General features: G+C 44.8%; 1 protein-coding gene across 1 annotated transcript in view; it reads left to right on the plus strand.

Moving 5' to 3' along the window:
* The first annotated feature begins 492 nt into the window (after positions 1–492).
* The window catches only part of slc5a10 (solute carrier family 5 member 10), a 53,373-nt gene continuing 37,921 nt past the window's right edge, over positions 493–15,944 (plus strand). Inside the window, exons 1-7 of the mRNA XM_044114892.1 lie at positions 493–549; positions 12,372–12,476; positions 13,010–13,069; positions 14,232–14,336; positions 14,446–14,551; positions 14,791–14,871; positions 15,453–15,658. Coding sequence (XP_043970827.1) covers positions 535–549; positions 12,372–12,476; positions 13,010–13,069; positions 14,232–14,336; positions 14,446–14,551; positions 14,791–14,871; positions 15,453–15,658 — 678 coding nt within the window. The 5' untranslated portion in view covers positions 493–534. The remainder of the gene's footprint in view (positions 550–12,371; positions 12,477–13,009; positions 13,070–14,231; positions 14,337–14,445; positions 14,552–14,790; positions 14,872–15,452; positions 15,659–15,944) is intronic.

Here is a 15,944-nt window from a genome sequence, read left to right on the forward strand (position 1 = left end):
CATTAGGGTGATGTGTTTAATCATCAATTGAGCTAAGGAACTGCCCTCTCCAGCTGGACAGCTATCAGCCTGTGTCAGGGTTTGCATTTACACAAAGGTCAGCTTGTAGCTCAGCCAAGAGGGAGATTTTCACCTGCTGAAGAGAGAGTTTAAAGGTTCAAAGTTTACATGCTGCTTGTAACTTTTTAAATCTTAATTCTGCATGTGTAAAGCTTGAACCCAGGAGGTGCACTACAAGGCCAAAAGAAAACATTTCTGTCATATTTGTAATTGTTGAGACTGCTGAGGATGCCTAATTTCACCATCAACTTCTACGCCCGGTCCCAATCCTTCAGCATCTCCGATATTATTGTCATCGCAACATATTTTCTCCTGAACCTCGCTGTCGGTATCTGGGTAAGGGTCATTCTTAGTTGATTATGCTCCTATGCTTTGTTAATATCACACACTGTCCACAAAAATTGTTGTTTCTGTCAGTCATCATGCAGGGTGAGCAGAAATACTCTGAGTGGATATTTCCTGGCTGGAAGGGACATGGCCTGGTGGCCGGTGAGTTTGTCTCTGAGATCCTTTGTGATTATTATTTTAACAAAGATTATTCCTATTTTTAATTTGGGAAAATTGATACACTTTTATATCAGCATGCTGTCACATTTATGTGTTCATTTTTAATTTTTGTTCAATTAGTTTGATAAAGTACGGTACTTGGATTCTATTTTGGAACATAACTGAGCAACTACTGAACAGTTAACAGTTTTAATTCATCCACAATAGATGGTTTGTCAGCACCATGGGACTTTGTAGGGTCAGCAGATTTTAAATTGGCATGCTAAGTTTGAGCTTAAGTTTGTGTTTTGATGGCCAAATATCTGCTGAATTCTGCCAAAAAACTGATTTCACCAAAGAGCTTCTCCATGGAGGGACTTCACAGTGGCGCAGTTGGTAGAGCTGTTGCCTTGCAGCAAGAAAGTCCTGGGTTCGATTCCCGGCCTGGGGTCTTTCTGCATGGAGTTTGCATGTTCTCCCTGTGCATGGTGGGTTCTCTGGCTTCCTCCCACAGTCCAAAAACATGACTGTCATTGGGCTCTCTAAATTCTCCCTAGGTGTGAGTGTGTGTGTGAATGGTTGTGTGTCCTGTGTGTCTCTCAAATTTTATTTGAGACTTGAACACTGACCTTCCCTGAGACATGAGGTCTGCTGTTGTTCTGTCATTTCTTGTCAATTCTTCTTACTATAGTTGGATGAGTCCTGAAACTCATGGTTCTCATTCTGTGGTGGGGAATTTGTGCAAATGGAGAACAAAAAGAGCTAGGTTGCTCTTTTCTAAATTAAGCAGTCTACTACTGAAAGGTGCACTCTACCCCTACAAATTGCTTAATCATACAAAGTTATGTTATTTGGTTTTGTAAAAACACCAAAAGGGTTTCTTTATCAGGAAAAAAAAATCATGTTATCAAGGCTAGGCAAGCTTATTTTTACAATGTATTTCAGCAATTCAATGAAAATATAAAACTTCAGACAAAAATTACAATGCAGTATTAAAATAAAGAAGTAATGGAAATTTAGAATATAGAATATAAATCAATGATGTTTCAGTTATTAAGAATTGAATGCAACTCTTTTCAAATTAGTTTTTAGCCTTCATTATAATAACTATTTTTCAGCATTTTTTCAAATTTCTGGAAGTTTGTTTCAGATGATCAAATCGTATAAACAGCATTTCTTTGTCTAGTCATAAACTGTCCTGTCTGCATACTAGATTTATCAAGTATGTTATCTTTTCCTTAAACAAAGCTAAATCCAGTAATTTGGTTCAAGGAAAGGTTACCTTCACAAACCCAGTTTGCTCATCTGCACTCAACATCTCAAAAGATTCAAATCTTTGCCTTAAACCAAAAAATAACACATAAAATCAACAGAACAAAATGAGGTACAATTCCTTTTTCTAACCTATAAAACATAACATTCAAACAATTTCCATTTGATTCTGATATTGTCACAGATAGTACAATTTTCAAATACATTCATCATTTACTAGATTAGTAGTTCTAAACTTAAATAATACAATTTTCGTTAAAAACCTGCTATTAATACTTAGAAAAATGTCTTTGAAATTAAATGTTAATGGTTTCAACATTCTGTGTTGTATTCAGTTTTATACCATCCCAGATGTTGGTTCTGGAAAACTTTTGATCTTCTGTGAAACAAACAGGCTTCTCTCCTCCAGGCTCAAATGATACTGCCCTCCAGGAGATGCTAATTTTATGGCCTCCCGTGTCCTAATAACACAGCAGGAGCCTCACTGAGAGATCCCCTTTGATCTGCATTTGGTTCCTGTATTTTGAATACTTACCACAAGCCTGTTCAAAATTAAGAAATTTGTTCAAAATAAGAATGTTCAATATACCTTTTACACATGCCGTAAGATTAACTGTATTAAGCACTAAAAATAATCATTTTTCCTCAACACTAGTTTATTAGTTATTTATTTACACAATAAAAAAAAACAACTCCCAACAGATCCACTAGGAAATAAATGAAATGTGCTGGAGAGTCAGGCTAACTTCAAAGGGCTTATTATAAATCCTACCATAGAGATAATAATTTACTATTAAATACATAGGAGAATGGAGACATAATTAGTTTGACATGTAGCCACACTGAAAACGGGTTTTCCTCCTGTGAAAACCCATTTCCCCGCTGTGAAAACCCATTTCCCCCCTGTGAAAACCCGTTTCCTCCTGTGAAAACCCGTTTCCTCCTGTGAAAACCCATATCCTCCTGTGAAAACCCGTTTCCTCCTGTGAAAATCTGTTTCCTCCTGTGAAAACCCGTTCCCCCCCCCTGTGAAAACCCGTTTCGCCCCTGTGAAAACCCGTTTCCTCCTCTGAAAACCCATTTCCTCCCGTGAAAACCCGTTTCCCCCACTGTGAAAACCCGTTTCCTCCTGTGAAAACCCATTTCCCCCTTGTGAAAACCAGTTTCCTCCTTTGAAAACCCGTTTCCCCCACTGTGAAAACCCGTTTCCTCCTGTGAAAACCCATTTCCCCCCTGTGAAAACCAGTTTCCGCCTTTGAAAACCCGTTTCCCCCCTGTGAAAACCCGTTTCCTCCTCTGAAAACCCATTTCCTCCTGTGAAAACCCGTTTCCCTGCTGTTAAAACCCGTTTCCTCTTGTGAAAACCTATTTCCTCCTGTGAAATCCCGTTTCCCCGCAGTGAAAACCCGTTTCGCCCCTGTGAAAACCCATTTCCTCCTGAGAAAACCCGTTTCCCCCCTGTGAAAACCCGTTTCCCCCACTGTGAAAACCCATTTCCTCCTGTGAAAACCCGTTTCCCCCACTGTAAAAACCCGTTTCCTCCTTTGAAAACCCGGTTCCGCCCGTGAAAACCGTTTTTTCCTCCTGTGAAACCTGCTTCTCCTGTGAAAACCCGTTTCCCCCACTGTAAAAACCCGTTTCCTCCCGTGAAAACCCATTTCCTCCTGTGAAAACCCGTTTCCCTGCTGTTAAAACCCGTTTCCTCTTGTGAAAACCTATTTCCTCCTGTGAAATCCCGTTTCCCCGCAGTGAAAACCCGTTTCCCCCCTGTGAAAACCCGTTTCGCCCCTGTGAAAACCCATTTCCTCCTGAGAAAACCCGTTTCCCCCCTGTGAAAACCCGTTTCCCCCACTGTGAAAACCCATTTCCTCCTGTGAAAACCCGTTTCCCCCACTGTAAAAACCCGTTTCCTCCTTTGAAAACCCGTTTCCTCCCGTGAAAACCCGTTTCCCCACTGTGAAAACCCGTTTCCTCCTGTGAAAACCCGTTTCCTCCTGTGAAAACCCGTTTCCCCCACTGTAAAAACCCGTTTCCTCCCGTGAAAACCCATTTCCTCTTGTGAAAATCTGTTTCCTCCTGTGAAAACCCGTTCCCCCCCCTGTGAAAACCCGTTTCCCCGCTGAGAAAACCCGTTTCTCCCACTGTAAAAACCCGTTTCCTCTTGTGAAAACCCGTTTCCTCTTGTGAAAACCCGTTTCCTCCTGTGAAAATCTGTTTCCTCCTGTGAAAACCCGTTTCCCCCACTGTAAAAACCCGTTTCCTCCCGTGAAAACCCATTTCCTCTTGTGAAAACCCGTTTCCTCCCGTGAAAACCCATTTCCTCTTGTGAAAACCCGTTTCTTCCTGTGAAAACCCGTTTCCCCGCTGTGAAAACCCGTTTCCTCCTGTGAAAACCCGTTTCCCCCACTGTAAAAACCCGTTTCCTCCCGTGAAAACCCATTTCCTCTTGCGACAACCCGTTTCCTCCCGTGAAAACCCATTTCCTCTTGTGAAAAACTGTTTCCTCCTGTGAAAACCTGTTTCCCCTGTGAAAACCCACTTCCTCCTGTGAAAACCCGCTTTCCCCACTGTGAAAACCCATTTCCTCCTATGAAAACCCGCTTTCCCCACTGTAAAACCCGTTTTCCTCCTTTGAAAACCTGCTTTCCCGCTATGAAAACCCGCTTTCTCCTGTGAAACCTGCTTTCTCCTGTGAAAACCCGCTTTCCACTGTAAAACCCGCTTCTCCCGTGAAAACCCATTTCCTCTTGTGAAAATCTGTTTCCTCCTGTGAAAACCCGTTCCCCCCCCTGTGAAAACCCGTTTCCCCGCTGAGAAAACCCGTTTCTCCCACTGTAAAAACCCGTTTCCTCTTGTGAAAACCCGTTTCCTAGTGTGAAAACCCGTTTCCTCCTGTGAAAACCCGTTTCCCCGCTGAGAAAACCCGTTTCCCCCCTGTGAAAACCCGTTTCCCCCACTGTAAAAACCCGTTTCCTCCCGTGAAAACCCATTTCCTCTTGTGAAAACCCGTTTCCTCCCGTGAAAACCCATTTCCTTTTGTGAAAACCCGTTTCTTCCTGTGAAAACCCGTTTCCCCGCTGTGAAAACCCGTTTCCTCCTGTGAAAACCCGTTTCCCCCACTGTAAAAACCCGTTTCCTCCCGTGAAAACCCATTTCCTCTTGCGACAACCCGTTTCCTCCCGTGAAAACCCATTTCCTCTTGTGAAAACCCGTTTCCTCCTGTGAAAACCTGTTTCCCCCCTGTGAAAACCCACTTCCTCCTGTGAAAACCCGTTTCCCCCACTGTGAAAACCCATTTCCTCCTATGAAAACCCGTTTCCCCCACTGTAAAAACCCGTTTCCTCCTTTGAAAACCCGTTTCCCCGCTATGAAAACCCGTTTCCTCCTGTGAAAACCCGTTTCCCCCACTGTAAAAACCCGTTTCCTCCCGTGAAAACCCATTTCCTCTTGCGACAACCCGTTTCCTCCCGTGAAAACCCATTTCCTCTTGTGAAAACCCGTTTCCTCCTGTGAAAACCTGTTTCCCCCCTGTGAAAACCCACTTCCTCCTGTGAAAACCCGTTTCCCCCACTGTGAAAACCCATTTCCTCCTATGAAAACCCGTTTCCCCCACTGTAAAAACCCGTTTCCTCCTTTGAAAACCCGTTTCCCCGCTATGAAAACCCGTTTCCTCCTGTGAAAACCCGTTTCCTCCTGTGAAAACCCGTTTCCCCCACTGTAAAAACCCGTTTCCTCCCGTGAAAACCCATTTCCTCTTGTGAAAATCTGTTTCCTCCTGTGAAAACCCGTTCCCCCCCCCTGTGAAAACCCGTTTCCCCGCTGAGAAAACCCGTTTCTCCCACTGTAAAAACCCGTTTCCTCTTGTGAAAACCCGTTTCCTCCTGTGAAAATCTGTTTCCTCCTGTGAAAACCCGTTCCCCCCCCTGTGAAAACCCGTTTCCCCGCTGAGAAAACCCGTTTCCCCCCTGTGAAAACCCGTTTCGCCCCTGTGAAAACCCATTTCCTCCTGAGAAAACCCGTTTCCCCCCTGTGAAAACCCGTTTCGCCCCTGTGAAAACCCATTTCCTCCTCTTAAAACCCGTTTTCTCCTGTGAAAACCCGTTTCCTCCCGTGAAAACCCATTTCCTCTTGTGAAAACCCATTTCCTCTTGTGAAAACCCGTTTCTTCCTGTGAAAACCCGTTTCCCCCACTGTAAAAACCCGTTTCCTCCCGTGAAAACCCATTTCCTCTTGTGAAAACCCATTTCCTCTTGTGAAAACCAGTTTCCTCCCGTGAAAACCCATTTCCTCCTGTGAAAACCCGTTTTCCCCCTGTGAAAACCAGTTTCCTCCTGTGAAAACCAATTTCCCCGCTGTGAAAACCCGTTTCCTCCTGTGAAAACCCATTTCCCCGCTGTGAAAACCCGTTTCCCCCACTGTAAAAACCCGTTTCCTCCTTTGAAAACCCGTTTCCTCCCGTGAAAACCCGTTTCCCCCTGTGAAAACCCGTTTCCTCCTGTGAAAACCAATTTCCCCGCTGTGAAAACCCGTTTCCTCCTTTGAAAACCCGTTTCCTCCGGTGAAAACCCGTTTCCTCTTGTGAAAACCCGTTTCCTCCCGTGAAAACCCGTTTCCCCGCTGTGAAAACCCGTTTCCTCCTTTGAAAACCCGTTTCCTCCGGTGAAAACCCGTTTCCTCTTGTGAAAACCCGTTTCCTCCCGTGAAAACCCGTTTCCCCGCTGTGAAAACCCGTTTCCTCCTGTGAAAACCCGTTTCCTCCTGTGAAAACCCGTTTCCTCCTGTGAAAACCCGTTTCCCCCACTGTAAAAACCCGTTTCCTCCCGTGAAAACCCATTTCCTCTTGCGACAACCCGTTTCCTCCCGTGAAAACCTGTTTCCCCCCTGTGAAAACCCACTTCCTCCTGTGAAAACCCGTTTCCCCCACTGTGAAAACCCATTTCCTCCTGTGAAAACCCGTTTCCCCCGCTGTAAAAACCCGTTTCCCCCACTGTAAAAACCCGTTTCCTCCCGTGAAAACCCATTTCCTCTTGCGACAACCCGTTTCCTCCCGTGAAAACCTGTTTCCCCCCTGTGAAAACCCACTTCCTCCTGTGAAAACCCGTTTCCCCCACTGTGAAAACCCATTTCCTCCTGTGAAAACCCGTTTCCCCCGCTGTAAAAACCCGTTTCCTCCTTTGAAAACCCGTTTCCTCCCGTGAAAACCCGTTTCCCCGCTGTGAAAACCCGTTTCCTCCTGTGAAAACCCGTTTCGCCCCTGTGAAAACCCATTTCCTCCTCTTAAAACCCGTTTTCTCCTGTGAAAACCCGTTTCCTCCTGTGAAAACCCGTTTCCCCCACTGTAAAAACCCGTTTCCTCCCGTGAAAACCCATTTCCTCTTGTGAAAACCCGTTTCCTCCCGTGAAAACCCATTTCCTCCTGTGAAAACCCGTTTCCTCTTGTGAAAACCAATTTCCTCCTGTGAAAACCCGTTTCCCCCACTGTAAAAACCCGTTTCCTCCCGTGAAAACCCGTTTCCTCTTGTGAAAACCCGTTTCCTCCTTTGAAAACCCGTTTCGTCCGGTGAAAACCCGTTTCCTCCTGTGAAAACCCATTTCCCCGCTGTGAAAACCCGTTTCCCCCCTGTGAAAACCAGTTTCCTCCTTTGAAAACCCGTTTCCTCCAGTGAAAACCCGTTTCCTCTTGTGAAAACCCATTTCCTCCTGTGAAAACCCGTTTCCTCCTGTTAAAACCCGTTTTCTCCCGTGAAAACCCGTTTCCTCCGGTGAAAACCCGTTTCCTCTTGTGAAAACCCATTTCCTCCTGTGAAAACCCGTTTTCTGCCGTGAAAACCCGTTTCCCCCACTGTAAAAACCCGTTTCCTCCCGTGAAAACCCATTTCCTATTGCGACAACCCGTTTCCTCCCGTGAAAACCCATTTCCTCTTGCGACAACCCATTTCCTCCCGTGAAAACCCATTTCCTCTTGTGAAAACCCATTTCCCCGCAGTGAAAACCCGTTTCCCCCCTGTGAAAACCCGTTTCGCCCCTGTGAAAACCCATTTCCTCTTGTGAAAACCCGTTTCTTCCTGTGAAAACCCATTTCCCCCACTGTGAAAACCCGTTTCTTCCTGTGAAAACCCATTTCCCCCACTGTGAAAACCCGTTTTCCCCCTGTGAAAACCCGTTTTCCCCCTGTGAAAACCCGTTTCCTCCTGTGAAAACCAATTTCCCCGCTGTGAAAACCCGTTTCCCCCCTGTGAAAACCCGTTTCCTCCTTTGAAAACCCGTTTCCTCCGGTGAAAACCCGTTTCCTCCGGTGAAAACCCATTTCCCGCCAGAAAACCCGCTTTCCCTGTGAAAACCCGTTTCCTCCTTTGAAAACCCGTTTCCTCCGGTGAAAACCCGTTTCCTCCTGTGAAAACCCATTTCCCCGCTGTGAAAACCCGTTTCCCCCCTGTGAAAACCCGTTTCCCCCCTGTGAAAACCAGTTTCCTCCTTTGAAAACCCGTTTCGCCCCTGTGAAAACCCATTTCCTCTTGTGAAAACCCGTTTCTTCCTGTGAAAACCCATTTCCCCCACTGTGAAAACCCGTTTCTTCCTGTGAAAACCCATTTCCCCCACTGTGAAAACCCGTTTTCCCCCTGTGAAAACCCGTTTCCTCCTGTGAAAACCCATTTCCTATTGCGACAACCCGTTTCCTCCCGTGAAAACCCATTTCCTCTTGCGACAACCCATTTCCTCCCGTGAAAACCCATTTCCTCTTGTGAAAACCCATTTCCCCGCAGTGAAAACCCGTTTCGCCCCTGTGAAAACCCATTTCCTCTTGTGAAAACCCGTTTCTTCCTGTGAAAACCCATTTCCCCCACTGTGAAAACCCGTTTCTTCCTGTGAAAACCCATTTCCCCCACTGTGAAAACCCGTTTTCCCCCTGTGAAAACCCGTTTCCTCCTGTGAAAACCCATTTCCCCACTGTGAAAACCCGTTTCCCCCCTGTGAAAACCCGTTTCCTCCTTTGAAAACCCGTTTCCTCCGGTGAAAACCCGTTTCCTCCTGTGAAAACCCATTTCCCCGCTGTGAAAACCCGTTTCCCCCCTGTGAAAACCCGTTTTCTGCCGTGAAAACCCATTTCCTCGTGTGAAAACCCGTTTCCCCCACTGTAAAAACCCGTTTCCTCCCGTGAAAACCCATTTCCTATTGCGACAACCCGTTTCCTCCCGTGAAAACCCATTTCCTCTTGCGACAACCCATTTCCTCCCGTGAAAACCCATTTCCTCTTGTGAAAACCCATTTCCCCGCAGTGAAAACCCGTTTCCCCCCTGTGAAAACCCGTTTCGCCCCTGTGAAAACCCATTTCCTCTTGTGAAAACCCGTTTCTTCCTGTGAAAACCCATTTCCCCCACTGTGAAAACCCGTTTCTTCCTGTGAAAACCCATTTCCCCCACTGTGAAAACCCGTTTTCCCCCTGTGAAAACCCGTTTCCTCCTGTGAAAACCCATTTCCCGCCAGAAAACCGTTTCCCCCATGTGAAAACCCGCGTCCCCCTTTGAAAACCCGTTTCCTCCGGTGAAAACCCGTTTCCTCCTGTGAAAACCCATTTCCCCGCTGTGAAAACCCGTTTCCCCCCTGTGAAAACCCGTTTCCTCCTTTGAAAACCCGTTTCCTCCGGTGAAAACCCGTTTCCTCCTGTGAAACCCATTTCCCGCCAGAAACCGTTTCTGTGAAAACCCGTTTCTGTGAAAACCCGTTTCCTCCTTTGAAAAACCGTTTCCTCCGGTGAAAACCCGTTTCCTCTTGTGAAAACCAATTTCCTCCTGTGAAAACCCGTTTCCCCCACTGTAAAAACCCGTTTCCTCCCGTGAAAACCCATTTCCTCTTGTGAAAACCCATTTCCCCCACTGTGAAAACCCGTTTCTTCCTGTGAAAACCCATTTCCCCCACTGTGAAAACCCGTTTTCCCCCTGTGAAAACCCGTTTCCTCCTGTGAAAACCCATTTCCCCACTGTGAAAACCCGTTTCCCCCCTGTGAAAACCCGTTTCCTCCTTTGAAAACCCGTTTCCTCCGGTGAAAACCCGTTTCCTCCTGTGAAAACCCATTTCCCCGCTGTGAAAACCCGTTTCCCCCCTGTGAAAACCCGTTTTCTGCCGTGAAAACCCATTTCCTCGTGTGAAAACCCGTTTCCCCCACTGTAAAAACCCGTTTCCTCCCGTGAAAACCCATTTCCTATTGCGACAACCCGTTTCCTCCCGTGAAAACCCATTTCCTCTTGCGACAACCCATTTCCTCCCGTGAAAACCCATTTCCTCTTGTGAAAACCCATTTCCCCGCAGTGAAAACCCGTTTCCCCCCTGTGAAAACCCGTTTCCTCTTGTGAAAACCCATTTCCTCTTGTGAAAACCCGTTTCTTCCTGTGAAAACCCATTTCCCCCACTGTGAAAACCCGTTTCTTCCTGTGAAAACCCATTTCCCCCACTGTGAAAACCCGTTTTCCCCCTGTGAAAACCCGTTTCCTCCTGTGAAAACCCATTTCCCCGCTGTGAAAACCCGTTTCCCCCCTGTGAAAACCCGTTTCCTCCTTTGAAAACCCGTTTCCTCCGGTGAAAACCCGTTTCCTCCTGTGAAAACCCATTTCCCCGCTGTGAAAACCCGTTTCCCCCCTGTGAAAACCCGTTTCCTCCTTTGAAAACCCGTTTCCTCCGGTGAAAACCCGTTTCCTCCTGTGAAAACCCATTTCCCCGCTGTGAAAACCCGTTTCCCCCCTGTGAAAACCCGTTTCCCCCCTGTGAAAACCCGTTTCCTCCTTTGAAAACCCGTTTCCTCCGGTGAAAACCCGTTTCCTCTTGTGAAAACCAATTTCCTCCTGTGAAAACCCGTTTCCCCCACTGTAAAAACCCGTTTCCTCCCGTGAAAACCCATTTCCTCTTGTGAAAACCCGTTTCCTCCTTTGAAAACCCGTTTCGTCCGGTGAAAACCCGTTTCCTCCTGTGAAAACCCATTTCCCCGCTGTGAAAACCCGTTTCCCCCCTGTGAAAACCCGTTTCCTCTTGTGAAAACCCATTTCCTCCTGTGAAAACCCGTTTTCTGCCGTGAAAACCCATTTCCTCGTGTGAAAACCCGTTTCCCCCACTGTAAAAACCCGTTTCCTCCCGTGAAAACCCATTTCCTCTTGTGAAAACCCATTTCCTCTTGTGAAAACCCGTTTCTTCCTGTGAAAACCCGTTTCCCCCACTGTAAAAACCCGTTTCCTCCCGTGAAAACCCATTTCCTCTTGTGAAAACCAGTTTCCTCCCGTTAAAACCCATTTCCTCCTGTGAAAACCCGTTTTCCCCCTGTGAAAACCCGTTTCCTCCTGTGAAAACCAATTTCCCCGCTGTGAAAACCCGTTTCCTCCTGTGAAAACCCATTTCCCCGCTGTGAAAACCCGTTTCCCCCCTGTGAAAACCCGTTTCCTCCTTTGAAAACCCGTTTCCTCCGGTGAAAACCCGTTTCCTCTTGTGAAAACCCATTTCCTCCTGTGAAAACCCATTTCCTCCTGTTAAAACCCGTTTTCTCCAGTGAAAACCCATTTCCTCTTGTGAAAACCCATTTCCTCTTGTGAAAACCCGTTTCTTCCTGTGAAAACCCATTTCCCCCACTGTGAAAATCAGTTTCCTCCCGTGAAAACCCATTTCCTCCTGTGAAAACCCGTTTTCCCCCTGTGAAAACCCGTTTCCTCCTGTGAAAACCAATTTCCCCGCTGTGAAAACCCGTTTCCTCCTGTGAAAACCCGTTTCCTCCGGTGAAAACCCGTTTCCTCTTGTGAAAACCCATTTCCTCCTGTGAAAACCCGTTTCCTCCCGTGAAAACCCGTTTCCTCCTGTGAAAACCCGTTTCCTCCCGTGAAAACCCTAACTTTACCCGCTGGTAAAGTAATTAATATCACAGTAATATTATGGACGGGGAACGGATTATTTCAGGTTGCTGAAATAATTGGTTTCCCCAAGTAACCTTGGCAAATAATAAGAAAATCTTACAAAAATCACAGCTCTGTGAAGCTGACACCCACCCACGTCAAAAAATCCAGCCAATAGTCTGAGTGTTTAGTGCTCCGTTTGTGGGGCGTCAACTTCACTCAGCTGATTTTCACAGGGGAACAGAGTTTCGTACAAGAACGCCTCTCTGGCAGAGGAAACGGTTGTCAGACAAGAGCTCACCACAAAGAGAAAGAGGCTCCGCCTTGATTGTTTTTATAAGCGCGTAACCTTCCGCTTCACAAAGTAGTGCCAACCAAAAAACAACAGTGGCAAACATCGTGCTCAACAATTTCTGATTCTATCTTTAACATTTTTCAGAGTCAGAGACTGAATTACAATTTAGATATAAGTATTCCACAGTTATCTATGGCCTGTAATGGGATTTGTTGTAAATAAGGTTTAAAATGGACCTTAATATAGGGTTCAGCCAGTTACTACTATAAATAAAAGCAGCTTAAATATTAATTTTATGCAAAGTTGTTAGGATCTTAGAAAATCCGCTGTTTGTGTAACAAATAAACTTTAAGAATTTTATTTTGAAACCATATTTGCTTGTTGCACAGATTGGCTCGTCTCTTTTCGCCAGTTCAGAGGGTTCGGGTCTGTTCATCGGCCTGGCTGGGACTGGGGCTGCTGGCGGAATCGCTGTCGCCGGATTTGAATGGAACGTGAGTTAGGAGCACAGGATCCATCCGTATTGATCTGGTGACCAGACACTTTACAACCTGCAATGAAACACATCCGGCCTGCTGATCGCTCCGCTTGTTGTTCTTTTGTTATTTAATGGTTTGAAAAAATCTAATCTTCCCTTTGTGTTTGCAAACAAAAGATATGGATTTGCATCTTTTGTATCCATTCTCTCCAAGGATTTGAAATATGAAATCACCTCCAGGTTTGGTATAACATGCAGCATACAGCAGGTGGCAGCATGGCGACCCTTTAACCCAGTGGTGTCCAAAGTCAGGTTCATGGCATCCTGAGGAGGCAGTTGCTCAATTTGAGCAGCTGTCAGAACAAAGACATGTCTAAAACTAGCAGGACACCTGCACTGTAGGACTGGAGCTGGATACTCAGGCCTCAACACAGCCCAGCCTTGCAGACATAAGATTGTTGTCTTCTTCTAAAGTGTTCATAGCAGATTTTCTTCATGTGTTTCTCTACAGTCTGCTCATCATCATTTCTTTTGCTTGCCCAATTTCAGGCAACTTATGTGCTGCTGGCACTCGCTTGGATATTTGTACCTGTCTACATCTCCTCTGGGGTTAGTTTACACACACCCACACGCACACATTCCCCCACACACACATGTATACACAGGTGTGTATTCTTGTCAAGGCTAGTTCTGCAGGTACATTTAGGTGCCAAAACATTTTTTTCAAACAAGGATTCCCCGCCTTATAAATTCTTTAACAGGGTGTTTCACTCAGCTACTATTTCAAAACAAATGTCAAAGGTTACTCTATACCTCAATGTTGTACATTCAGAGTTGAAGTAATGTGAACTCATTAAGCTTGTCTGCTGTCAGCAATCAAAATACTGATATTTAATAACTGAAGTATTCACATACTATTTTTTTTTTCAAAATTTCTCAAGCTACAATTACAAGCTTTCATGTGGTTAAATACCACATGAAATTGCTGACCCCTTTTTACACACAACAAATGTGTGTTTGTCTCTACCAGATTTACACATCTGATCTGTGAATAAGAGTCTCTCCACAGGTTCTCAGTTGGTTTGACCAGGACTTTAGGGTCATTGTCCTGCTGGATGGTGAAGCTCTGGGTTTTGTCTTCAACAGATTTCCTCCTGTCAGTTTTGGTAGATGACATTGTCTTGTTAGGTTTTCACTACCATGCATGTTTTATTTGCTCAATGAGACTTTCAAAGCTTGGGCAATTATCTAGTAACCTGACACTGCTTTAAAACTTAACTACCACTTTATTTCTTCAGATTGGTGATTTCCTTGATTTTTATTCTTCTGTTTTTTCACTAATTTATTCAAGAGATGAACTGACCAACATGTGGACTCTGTTTGCCAAATAGGTCACAATTGCACTGTGGTATCAGAGTTTGGGGATAAAGGCAACAATGCAAAGTGTACTATTTAGATTTTTCTAAAGTATTTTTGAAAATCCTTTTTCTTCCACTTTTACAAGTATACACTCCTTGGTGCTGGCCAATCCACAAAATCACTTTAAAGACATTGAAATTGTGACTTAACATTCTGTGAAATTGAGCATTATGAACTGTTAATTTCAGTACAATGTAAGCAGTTTTCAAATGTAAACAGTTGTGGTTAGAGGCGGTCCTAACCTGTCGGGAGGCGCTTATGCCTCCCCCACAAGATGCCGACCAGGGTGGTGGCCTGTAGAAACCGTTACTGACTGTGGAATCTTTCAAAATGTGAAAATGCATGTTTTCAGATCGTGACAATGCCAGAGTATCTGGGGCGTCGTTTTGGAGGGGAACGGATCAGAACGTACCTCGCTGTCCTCTCACTCCTGCTGTCTGTCTTCACCAAGATATCGGTACGGCAGGAACAAAGTGACAACAACTACAGCTAGAAATAACACAACAAAAAGTTCAACATGAACTTTGAGTGCCTGCATTAAAAATGTCTTTTGTTTGCTCGGCCAGACTGACTTGTACTCTGGAGCCCTGTTTGTCCAGGTGTGCCTGGGATGGAACCTGTACCTGTCCACTGTCCTCATGTTGGTGGTCACTGCTCTCTACACCATAGCAGGTAGACACAATCACAAAACTGCTTCTATTGCATTTTGTCTTATGCTTTTTAGGTTTTAGATATAAAATATAACATGCACAAGTGTTGTTTTTTCTGCCTCTGATGATGTAATTAATAATAATTATATTCATTTGTTGTTAACAGAGCTGTTTTTGACTGTAATAATTACTACAAAGCTGTTTGGAAGATATTAGAAAACAAATGACTGGTGAAAATGTTCCTCCTGTCTCTTTAACCAGGTGGACTGGCTGCTGTCATCTACACAGACACTTTACAGACATTTATCATGATCATCGGTGCAATCATTCTAACAATTACTGGTATGTACAAATTCTATCTATAAAATACATAAACATATACAGTGTTGTCTAAATGTCGTTTTCTCCAGGCTTTGCATTCAGGTTAAATGAAGATCCTGTGGTGTTTGAATGAGCTTAATGAACATGTTTTTGAGGCATTACAAGGATGTTTCAACATTTTTCTTTAGTCTGTTTGTGTTTTCACTCATTTCCAGTCCAGTAACTGTACATTTCCCAAGAACCAGTGAGGTCCAATATAGGCTTCACTGCTACCAGTGACTCCTTATGGTGCACCAGTGAGATAGGGTGATACTTAGTACTGCAGAGCCCCTGATCTAGTTCTGTATATAAAAGCTTGACAGTTGGAACATAGCATTAGGAGCACATGGTGATTCATGAAGGGCTACCGGTTGGAAATGAATGTCTCACCCTGAGCAACATGTTAAGATAAAAGGACTGGACTGAAAATGAAGAAAAAAAGAGTTAATAAGTGTCTCAGGACCACTTTAAAATATTACAAGAATACTCAAGTATTGAGTTTTAATGTTTAAAAAGTCTGTCTGTGTGTGTGTGCGTGTGTGTGTGTGTGTGTGCGCATGTAGCTTTTAACAAGATAGGTGGCTACAACAATCTGGAGCAAGTTTACAGCATCGCGGCGCCAAGTAAAATTATCCCCAACAGTACCTGCCATCTGCCACGGGCCGACGCCATGCACCTGTTCAGAGACGCCGTCACTGGAGACCTGCCGTGGCCAGGCATGACGCTGGGAGTCACCATACTGGCCACCTGGTACTGGTGCACAGACCAGGTACATGCCAAGTACAGACAGAGCTGAAGTTAGGTCTTCATTTATTAAATATTGTTATCTGTAACAGTGAAATATGTGAGTAAGGAAATTTTAACCAAGAGAGCACATGGTTTGAGATTTTTTTTTTCTGAATGCTCCAAAGATTTTACTGCCTGGTTCAGCCCATGTAGAAAGACTTTACGTTTAATTTATTGTAGAACTGAGGCTTTTTAAAACATTTATTATTAAATTTAGATTAGAATTAATTTGGTTGATCCACTTGACAAGTTAAACATAAGGTGAGTCA

The sequence above is a fragment of the Gambusia affinis genome, linkage group LG04, assembly GCF_019740435.1.
Source record: "Gambusia affinis linkage group LG04, SWU_Gaff_1.0, whole genome shotgun sequence".
NCBI lineage: Eukaryota > Metazoa > Chordata > Actinopteri > Cyprinodontiformes > Poeciliidae > Gambusia > Gambusia affinis.